Here is an 11,433-nt window from a genome sequence, read left to right on the forward strand (position 1 = left end):
ATTAAGAGAGACTGAGAACGGTGGTGACGTCTTAGAACAGGATTTAACATAAACACATATTTATTTTTATATCTTTATATACTTATATATTTATATGTCTATATATTTGTATTTTTATATCTTTATATATTTATATATTATCCACATTTATATGAGATGGTTATTCAGCTACAGTGGTTTTGTTGTTCCTGAAAGGAATATTTAAGTTATTAATAAAACATGGGGAAAGGATTAAATGTTACAACCACGTGACAAATGTGAAGTTGTTGGCTACGAGGTAACTTCGGTATGAACGTGAATTAAAAATGAAACGGACGGATTTATAAATTGTATTAATTCTACCGGAAGATTATATCTGTTCTTAAAAAGAAAGATAACAATAAATTTTGTATACACCTAATATTTATTGTATTATTATAATAATTTATTATCATGCTGTTGCCAGCATGACGGCGATTTATGAATATCATTTTTGAGAAATACATGTCGCAAATGAAATGACATTAATGGATATAATTTTCCGGTACACCTAATATATTCTTCGGTAGGAGTTCTACTGACTCGGTTTGTACAAACGTCCCGAATTCATCGATTAAGGCTGCATGAAAGCTATTATTAACCCCTTGTCGTATCATATTCTTGGCAATTGTTGCGATTAGAATCGGTCTAGTTAATTAAGACGATGAGAGACACTTTAGAGGTTTCTTAATGATTATTATACTGTTCGATAGCTGACTAAGAAAATAACTTGATAATAATTAACTTCTAATTAAACTAATTCATGCAACACTTCAATTTTGTAATTTGTTCGCGAGTAATTGGTTCACGATGCACAAACCGCAACAAATCGTTAGAATCGAAATACCGGAAATCACAAAAATATGTTTAAAATATGACGAAAATAGCTCGGAGTGCGAGGGGTTAATAAAAAACTGTCGATGAGTAGGGGGGGGGGGGGGGGGGAGAAAAAAGGGGGGGGGGGGGGGGGGGGGGGGGGGGGGTCGAGCAGAAACCGTGTGCGATCGTTACCGCGTTGAGCGGGATTTAATAGCGATCGCTGATGGTTCTGCAGCGTCGCGGCAAAAAGAATAAGTAGATCGACGGCAGTGAAATGGAGAATCGATGTGTCCTCAGAGCCCCAAACCGCCATCTGCGGGAACGGCGTGGTGGAAGACGGCGAAGAGTGTGATTGCGGCTGGGAGGAGGACTGCAACGACCCTTGTTGCCACCCTCAACGGCTCCATCATGCCCCTCACGAGATACCTTGCCGCCTTGCCGATGGCGCGCTGTGCAGTCCCAGCCAGGTAAGTGGCCCTTTTCGTTCATTTGCTGACTGCCCGGAAATGCTCGGCTCTCTTTCTCTCTCTCACTCTCTCTCTCTCTCTCTCTCTCTCTCTCTCTCTCTCCCTCCATCACTTCTCTCGGCGAGTCGCGATTAACCGTGCGATTACTCGAACGACGATCGTTCCGGGGCTCCGGCCCCGAGGCGATTCCCCGGAAAATCTCGAAATTAATCGATTCCGATCGGTCGAAGCCGGGAGAGCGAGCCGAGCATATTCCTGAAACATTCATATTTTCTCGGCGAAGGAGCAGCCCCGAACGGCGTTCGCCAGCCCGTTTCGAATATCTCGGAAGGTTAATGTTCCGCGCGACGGGAACCGCGGATGCAGGATATCGATTGCCCGTAGTAGACAAGGGGATCGTTATTGCCTGCCCCCCTTCTTTCAGCGTCGGCGTTCTTTAATATGCAGATGATCGCCCCAATATTTCGACGAGGTGTCAACCCGACGTAGCCAGCCGCGTCACGGCTAATCCGACGATAAAGGCTGGCTGCGAGCAATACACCTCGCGAGAAACGATAGATTGAATTAGAGGAGATGAGAGCGCGACGAGAATGAATCGCGCGGGGGAACCCGTCCTTTCGGTTCGTTCCTTGACGCAACCGAGGTGTCGAGGATACCAATTTTCGAGAGCGAGAAATGACGTTGAAAATCTAGAGCGCGCCTTAATTGCAATCCTGGCGTCCGATTACAATTAAGTGAACTAATTGGGTAATGTTTTTTATTATATTAACTTTTTATTTTAAAGCGTTCGAATACTTTCGTGGCTCACTGTACGTGAAACCTCTTTTTGTTCTCATTGTTCACATTTCTGAAGTACGGAATGTAATAGTCAAAACTATAGTGGTGTCCGAATATCTTCGTGACCGACTGTATGTATCTTCAATATTCTGCATAAAACAGCATCGATGCACGACCGAAACAGCTAACCTAATAATATATTGCTCGGTGTTAGCCAAATACAGTTCTTGACGTCTCGGAAACATCAAAGTCTGCAGTGGCACGTGAAATGAATGACGTCTCAGAGACGTCATTGTATGTCAAGTGGTTAAAACGCAAGCAGATGCGATAAAGGATAAGGGTAGCAATTCGAGCGTCAACGTATCAATTATCGCCAAAGGCGATCGTTCGCTGGCGGAGTCCTCGACGCTTGGCTTCCGGTCTAAATGAAATCCAGAGCGAGCCGGCCGCGCAACTGCGTCCGTTTGCGAACCTCTTACTTAGCTGTAACTTCGCTAATTAATAACGCAACTGCGGGGCGGGGTGGCGCGGGGACGGCCGGTTATTGATGTTTATTAATGATACACTAAAGCCGTAATTAAACGGGGAACGTGCAGTTACACGCGTCCCGTCCGCGCGCGGCGCCGCGCGTCAGCTCGTGTTAATCCGACCGATGCAGCTCGTTTGTTCGACGGACGGGGCAACTTCGACGCTCGACGGCACGACGCCGCGGCCCGTGCGTTCGATAATTAAACGGGGCCCGCCGATAATGAGTAGACGAACTCCTGTGCGGCGGTCGAAATCGAGACACCCCGCGCACGTAATTTATGCGGCAGCGAACTTCGACGTTTCTCCGGCTGGTTGAACCAACGTGAACTTGGAATCGAACGCTACCGGCAGCCAGGCAACGGTACGCGGGGATAGATTTACCATCGAACGGAGCGCCGCGTCGCGTTTCCGTCGACCATCGATCCGACAGAGAGCCCATTGATCCGGCTACGCAGCCTGCGGTCGGGAACGGTCCCGCTCCAAACTGTAATTCGGCTGATGCCGTTCACGAGAGCGAAGCCAATGCCAACTGCGCCGCCCAAATGGTAATAAAAGCGGCGCGAAACTATGGGAAACCCAAAGAGAGACTGATCGTGGAAACGGTTTCTCAGGGGCTTGCGTTTGATGAACAGTTGGAGTTAGCGGTGGCCCGCGTACTCGAAATTTCGGTAACGAAGCCTTGGGTCGGATTTGACATCGGTCCGGCCCGGTCGGGCCTCGGATTGTTTAAATAATATTTACATTCAATATTTATTCTAAAAACTTTCAATACATGAACATTCGAAGGGCTCGATTTTAGATTCAGACAACGCAATTTTCTAGGTACTTTTCCAGATAATTTTCGCTTGTGATTTCTGGCGGAAATATGCAACGATTATTTATACAAAATTAGTGAAATTCAAAACGAGTGGTGGAAAACGGGAGAAATTTATAGAAAGGTTGACACAGTTCTTTAGAGAAATGGAATCCAAGAAAAATTCGTAGAAAGTCAGGAAAATATCAGAAAAATTTCAGAAAGAATCGGGAGATATCAGAAAATATTCAGAAAAGTTAAGAAAATCTCAGAAAAGAAATTAGGAAGAAATCAGGAAAATCTCAAGAAAGTTCAGGCGAAGATCAAGAAAATCAGAAAAATCTCAGGCAAAGAAAAGGAAAAAAATCAAGAAAATCAAGAAAAGCTCAGAAAGAAATTAGGAAAAATTCGGGAAAATCTCTGGAAAAATTCAGAAACGGTCAGGAAAATCTCAGGAAAAGTTCAGACATAAATTTGAGAAAAATCCAGAAAATCCAGACATAACCTGACATTTGGGAAAAATCCAGAAAATCTCAGGAAAAATTCAGAAAAGCTCAGGAAAATCTCGGGAATAACTCGAGCGAACTCGAGAAAAATTCAAAATAAAAAGATCAACAATAATTCAGCAATATGCAAAATCCAGGGAGACGTTAAAGAAGAGAAAAAACATCCCCGGCGAGGTCGAAGAAAAATCTGCGACGCTTAAGAAAGCTGAGAAACTGTGGGGGACGTTCGCGGGAAAATTCCGAAAACTCGACGAAGGAGCTGGTAGACGTAACCGGGCGTTACCGTTGACGCTAAACAGCGTTTCTCGGTGGAACAGTGGTAAAAATCGCGGCGGAGGCGAGAGAAACGGTGGCAGGGTAACGACCTGGAAAACGGCCGCGTGGAAAAAACGCGGGGGAAAGCCGCGAGGAGAACGGTCAAGATTATGTGAAACAACTGGAACGGGTTCAATTTCTGGGCATGAATGACGCTGCTCGCCGGGAGCGGAAACGGGGAACGAGCACTTCCGCCGACAAGCGGCAGCGGCAGCAGTGCCAGCAGTAGCAGCAACGGCAACAGAAGCAGCAGCAGCAGCAGCAGCAGCTCGCTTGGTTTCCTAGGAGAGATAGCATTATGGACTGTAAGCAATCTCGTACACGTACGATTCTTGTCGGTCGAGGAAACTTCTTGGTCACGGACGGCCACGGAGATGGCTCGAAGTCTCGAATTAGTTTCCAGGTGTGCTCGCGGAGACACGGTGGCGAGGTAGAGCTAGTTTCCAGATACGCGGTGTTATCGGTGTTAGGCGACGACGCGGCAGAACAAACGGGCCGAGAGAATAGGCGGCCAGAGCCGCGGCGAGACAGGAGAGGGAGGGGAGGGGGGGGGAGGGGGGGGGGAGGGGGGGGGGGGTGGGGGGGGTCGAGTTTAATTTCCAATGTTAGTCTCCGGGCCGCGTGTTCCAGCCTCTCGCAGCCGCTCCGCCCGTAAAACGGGAACTAATTAATCAAATCGGAATCGAGGCGATGGCCCCGGACAGAGGCGCGAATGGGAAACTCTCTCGGGACCGGCTAAAAACAATTAATCTCGTTAAATCGCGGCCGTACAGCGCGAGCCGGAACCGTTCGCTCGTTCCTTCGAAAACCACCCTCCCTCCCTACCCCAACTATTTTTTGCTCGCCGGTTTGCTCCGTAGTCAGCGTTTCGAGCCGTTTGACGACGACGACGACGACGACGATGTCCTTTTCCATGGCCGAACACGCGGGAATTGGCGAGCTCTGGGCCGGGAACGATTGTTAAACCAGTTTTTCCATCACGCTGGAAGAATTACAGCGGCATTGTTCCGCTGTGGTTACAATCGCCGCAATCCTGTCCCCCTCCCCTCGTCTGCACCGCCGGGCTCCCTAATTATGCGCCGCGGACGTTGAATGGAGTGCAATTACGAAAGCATTTTCGTACCGACGCGACCAATCGGCACGGCTATTTTCCGCGAATCGACCGCGACGATCCGATTACACGAAAGTCCTACTTTCTTTCGCATTATGGTGGTCCCTCGCGAAGACTGCCGGTCCGCCGGGAGAAAATAAAGATGGCGGAGGAAGCATACGCTGTGTCGGATCGAGATGTTTGGAGGCGTTCTGTTAGTTTTGAAACAATAGAGAGATTCGCAATGAAAGTTGTTAAGGAAAATCTTTATTTATTAATGCTTCGAACCAGATCGTTTATTAGAAATTACAGAATCGTTGTGTATGTATATTCGATATTACTTCCTGCGATTTGAACCACGTCTTTAGAGCATGTGCATTACTCTAGAGTACTTATTATACATATTTTCAAAATTGTATTTAGTTTATTATATTATTATATATTATATATATTATTATTCATATATATATATATATTATATATCATATATATATTTAATCAGGATATCGCGAGGAAGGCGAACAGTTCTGTCAGGCGAAATATCCGACTCCCAAAACGCTGAACTTTAAAAATTCGCAGTAACTAAACTATTTATTCAGTCTCGTTAATCTCTTCGCTTCTAGGGTTCGTAGATCTTCGTAAATCAATATAAATTTTATAATCAACACCATGTAACAGTTGATTTTTTAACGGACTGTCTCTAAATTTCTCGATCCGGTCCACTGCGGGGTGGCGATAGACGCGCGGGCGTTAACCATGGTAAAAAAAAGAAACGCGGAAGGGACTGGAAGCAGAGAGGAAGTCGATGCATTAGGTGCGCGTCGCGGAAGAAAAGCGTCGGATGCAAAACACGTAGACCGGGTAGAAACGAAAGCCGCGACGTAGACGAATGAGCGACCCCTTTCGGGAGCCGCGCGCTCTGCTCGCCGCGCGCCGGTCGAGAGCCGGTCGAAAGAAACGCGGCGAGCAATAAACAAGAGGCGAGGGCGAGGAAAGGGAGAGACGGGCGGGGATCGAGAGGAAGCTGTGGACATTTAGCGAAACGAGGATTCTCGGCGAGAAAAAATTAGGAGGGTGGGAGCGTTGCGGAGAGACGCGGCGAGACGCGGCGAGCACGCCCTGCTCCGTTCGGCTCTGCTCCGCTCGGCTCTGCTCTGTGTCTGATGAGCGAAAGAGTGGGTCGGGGGCAAAAAGAACGGAAAAGCGAGCAGCTTGCGAGGGGCGAAAGAAAACACAGGGAATGGAACAAGAAGAAAGACAAATAGTCCGCGCGAGGGGAAGAGACCGGTCGTCCTAGGGACGAGGGGCGCCTTGCGGGGACGCAGGCGTGAAGCTAGCCGCCTCGCCGCCTCGCCGCCTCGCCGCCTCGCCGCGCTCTGCCGCGCCGGGATAGGTGTGTATTATTTCGAGAACCGGCTAGGGACGGTGAACTCCAAGTTTCCGGGTATTACCGCCATTATAACGATTCAGCTGGCCGATAACTTGCCGCCAGACCCCCGACTCGACAAATTTCTTACGGAACTTTCGCGCAATTACAGACGGTCTTTGCCGCCTGTTACGAACTCGCGGATCGTTCGGGGCACTGTGCCGGAGGAGAACGCGTCGACAACGTATTCCCCGCGACGGAAATTGATTTCTAGGAGAGAAAGCGTCGCAGTAATTTCCCGCCGCTTCGCGTTAAGCCCCGGTGTGATTTAACGCGCGGTATCTGCCCTAAGGTTTATCCACGTGGCACCTACAAACGCGAGATTGGAGCACGCCAAATCAGCGTATTCTCAGCACTGTCTATCCATTTTGAAGGGTAACTCGGTTTCAACGTGCTAGTTATGCAAAATGACCTCCTCCTTCTTCTCCCCCTCCCTCACCAAATCATTACACCTACCATCGCTGAAATTTTTATTTGAAAAGTAACGCGGTTCTTTCGTTAAATATTTTCAGAATGAATCGTACACGTCTAGTTTATCTAGATTGGGTTTTTCAGTCTGAAAATATTAACTGAATATCGATAAAAGAAATCCAAGCTGCCGAAATTGAAAACAGTTCAAGCTTATGTCAGGATTATGTCATGATTGTATCAAAGTTATGTCAAGATTATGTCAAGATTCAATTCGAAGTTACCTGAATTTAAAACAATTCAACGTCTGAAATTAACGTGCGAAATCCCAATCCCACAAGTTTGTAGCATGGTAAAACTTTAGGTGCAGTTTCCAATTTTTGACGTACGATGTTGCAATTTTTAATTAGGACTCTAACATTTTTAATTTCATTGCGACTTATTAAAGAATTGCTTGCTGTTTTTAGAATCCTACCATAGGGTGGGATTATTATGGGACAATTATGTTACCATAATTAACAATAAAACTATACAAACTATGTAAATAATACTTATGTTTATAGAATCTAAAATAAGTCTTCTGATTAATTAAAAAAAACTATAAATTCATTAATTCAACAAACAGAAAAGATACGAAGTAAAAATATCTCAAATACGATGGCGTCCGAATATTAATGCGGCACACTGTACTTACTATAGTTCACGTTGCGCCATAGTTGCACTGCGTCATAGATACGCTCCGCCATAGATACACCGTTCAGTATAGAATCGTCTGGAAGCGTTGATTATTATCAGTCTCTACGAACGACGACTGTCCCCGTGAGCCAATGCTTTATTCAAAGCAATTCTTTGGCCGTTGATTTCCGTGAAAAGGAGCCCCCGCGTCTCGATCGAGGGGATCGCGAACAGTTCTAGAGAATATTGTGCGTTGTTGTTCGCGAATCGGCTCGCGCGTGATGAAAGGAGCCGGTCGCAGGCTTGCAGCAGCGAATCCCGGCCTGCTCGCGTCTATCGAACGTAATAGCACGGCCTGAAACGAATCAATTTATCGAATTTCAATACCTGCGAACACGAAGGGGTTGGGGGGGGTGAGAGAGGATAAGTTGCTGGTGGGCGGAGAACGCCGGGCGACAATGCCAGGGAATCACGGAAGTCCGTCCTCCTCTGTCGTGTAATTGCCTGCTTGGATGTAGCGAGAGGACGCGCCGCGCCGCGGCTAACGAACCGAGGAATTATTCGAATCGCTCCGGATGGAATTAGACCGGAGACCGGCAGTCGAACGAGAATATTTCGGCCCTCGACGGCTCGCCCGGGCCCTTTGATATCCCGTCGGGGAACGATCCGTCGTCTCTCTCCTCCCTTTCCCGCGCGAATCTAGCCGACTAGCCGACTCTCTACGGATTCTTCGTTGAACAGGCTTGCGCGATCGGTCTAAAACAATTGATTCCCCGAGAGTTATTTAACTGAACGGTAAGTGGCGTTCTTTGTGCTGTATCCCCGGAAAATTTCATTAGAAAATCCGCGGATTTAACGAAGCTACGGGCGGGCTGAAACGGCGGGAGATCGTTTGCGAAAATAACGGACGACTACGGCTTTGTATCTTTGACGGCGACGGTATCGCTTCGTCAAGTTATTTTAATCGCGCCGAACGCTCCCGGACAAATTGCTGTCCGTTCTCGGAACCAGCACGGAACCGCCGCGATACACCGTTACCTTCCCCCCGCCTGCGAATTGGCGGCCGAGTAATGCGAAAATTCGTGAAAAAAACAACGCCGCTTTGGAATTTCAATTTCGGATGAATATAAATGCGAACACGTTGCGCGCCGATGAGGCGGGCGTTTCACGCCCCGGCGAGCCGCGTCGAGGAAATATTATTTTTACTTTCGGCCATGAATAGTTTTACCGGTCAAACAAAAATCACTGTTTTGTCTGTTGCCTCGGCGTCGCGCTGCGAAACGGTCTGAAACTTTCAGGGGTATCGATCGCGCGGTTTCCCGGATGGGAAAGTCGGAGGAGCGCTGTCATTCGATCTTAACCCTTTGGCTACGACAGACTTTGGCACGGCCGTAGTTTTTCGTTAGACATGCCTTTCCGAGGAAGTATATTAAAATATTCAAAATCTTGAATTCTAATTAAACCAATTATACTTGAAATGAACAATAATTTTAAGCTTCTTTTACAATATATAACATAAATGTTACGCAATATATAATTAATCAAATTGAATAATAAACGGGGGCGAAATTTGATCTCGACGCCTATTGGCGTCTACAGTACCGGGAAGCCAACATACAATAAAAAGTTTATTGCAAAAATTTTACACGCATCCCTTGATTTCAACAGATTTCTCTTAGAAGCAATGAGGATACGAATACTTATGGGACTGACTGCACGTGTTAAATCGCTATGCGCCGCGGTTTCGCGCGAGCGTTCCCCCCTAATCGCGCGAATATTCGAGAGAAAAGGAGCGACGCGACGTCGACGGTGAATGATCCTACGGTCCAATCAGGCGTTATCGGGCCGCAGCCACGCCGAACGATACCGTCTCGATCATTTTAACGGCGACGGCAAAGTGATCCAGCCATCTCCCAAGATCCGATCCCCCGGCTTCGAACGGTAATGCGACTTCCACCGATAAAACGAATCCCCCGCGTTCTATTTTCAAAGCACGGGCCCCGCGCAAACACGTACCCGGCGCCGCCTTATATCTGCGTTTCAATCGTGACACCTATACGTGCTTCATTTCCCTCCAGAACACCCTTCGCCGACCTGGCAATCCCTTATCCTTAATGCCGTCAGGGAAGAATGCTACACCCTGGAGGATATCGGCGAGCTGACGCCCACCCCTCACCCCCTCCTCTCACCCCCCGTCCGCACCTATTTCGTGTGTCTACCGCTGCTCGACACACCTTTCCATTGTCCCGGGGCAACAGAAAGCGACGACGCGACCACCCTGGCGAGAGTCGAGGCTTACCGACTGTCGAGTAAATCAATTAATTAATTAGTTAGACCTAGAGCTTGCAATTTTCGTCTCGAGGCACGTCGAATGAATTTCAAATTGCTTTTTTTTAGGAATTTTTGTTACGGTGGTACGGTTTGCTGGAGTAACGCAATTAGATAGGGCACAGTGAAGTGTGGGATTGTCTTTTATGTACAGTTTCTTGGAAGCTATTTTCAAATGTTTCGCTGTGTTGTATGAGAAATATAAGTGTGTTTTATGTATTTTTAGTTCTTTATATGTTTACAGATTTCGTTATTAATATAAAGATAAATATATACGTAAGTAGAAGTAAATGTAAATGCATATTTAATTATACATTTACAGATTTCGCTATTATTGCAAATAAAAATGCATCGAGAACTGCAAATAAATATAGATTCATATTTAATTTATATAGTCACAAATTTCACTATTACTATAAAAAGAATACATAGATATCTACAAAGAGGTACAAATACATATCTAACTATTCATATATTCACAGATCTCGTTATTATTATAAATAAAAAATACATAGCCAACTAGAAGTAAACATAAATACATAAATTAATATATACCGGATATATCCGGCACCCAACGCACACAGAGATCGTCACATGACTACCGGATATATCCGGCGCGAAAGGGTTAAAAGGGCTTTTACGTCCAACACGGACTTACGCGGAGCTTATTTCGCGCATAGAACGAGGCAACATTCTTTCGTTGTAAATAGCCATGGGGAATTGCTGCGACCGGCATTTTTTTTTTTCATGCATTTTACGAAGCCGAGATGTCGCGGATGAAAATTCGAACGCGTCCACCAATCCCCGCGTCTCCTGGAAATTAAAGTAAAATATACGCCGGTCCCGATTCCCGCGCCCCATAAAACCGCGGATGAGGTTCGCGCGCGAAAATTTCTGCCAGCGGGAAATAACCTCACCCGAATCTTCCGCCGAGATCAAATTAGTATCCGGCCGGGCAGCAACAGCGGCTCTTGAATAATAAACATACTTCACGGGCCTGGGGGATGCGCGTTTTCGGAGCTTCGGGACCTGGACGCGCGATTCTCATTCTCGCAGGCCAATAGCGAAAGAAGGAGGTGGTAGTTTCTTAAGCCTTTCCCTTACGAAGAGGCGATTATGATCGGTGACCGCGCGACGTGATGCGTGTACTGGCGACGACTGTAATCGGCATATAATACTATGCAAATACAGCATGATAAAGTACAATATAATATATTGCAGTAGAATAAAATGCAATACAAGGCAATATAATACGTTAAAATACATTACAATATAGTATAATA

At 46.6% G+C, this 11,433-nt stretch overlaps 1 protein-coding gene across 1 annotated transcript in view; it reads left to right on the plus strand.

Annotated features, from left to right (window-relative positions):
- LOC144471082 (disintegrin and metalloproteinase domain-containing protein 10) overlaps positions 1–11,433 on the plus strand; it is a 275,894-nt gene that overhangs the window by 246,005 nt on the left and 18,456 nt on the right. The window contains exon 11 of the mRNA XM_078182798.1: positions 1,135–1,304. Within this exon, the coding sequence (XP_078038924.1) occupies positions 1,135–1,304 (170 nt within the window). The remainder of the gene's footprint in view (positions 1–1,134; positions 1,305–11,433) is intronic.

This window comes from Augochlora pura, chromosome 6, assembly GCF_028453695.1.
Source record: "Augochlora pura isolate Apur16 chromosome 6, APUR_v2.2.1, whole genome shotgun sequence".
NCBI classification, from domain to species: Eukaryota; Metazoa; Arthropoda; class Insecta; order Hymenoptera; family Halictidae; genus Augochlora; species Augochlora pura.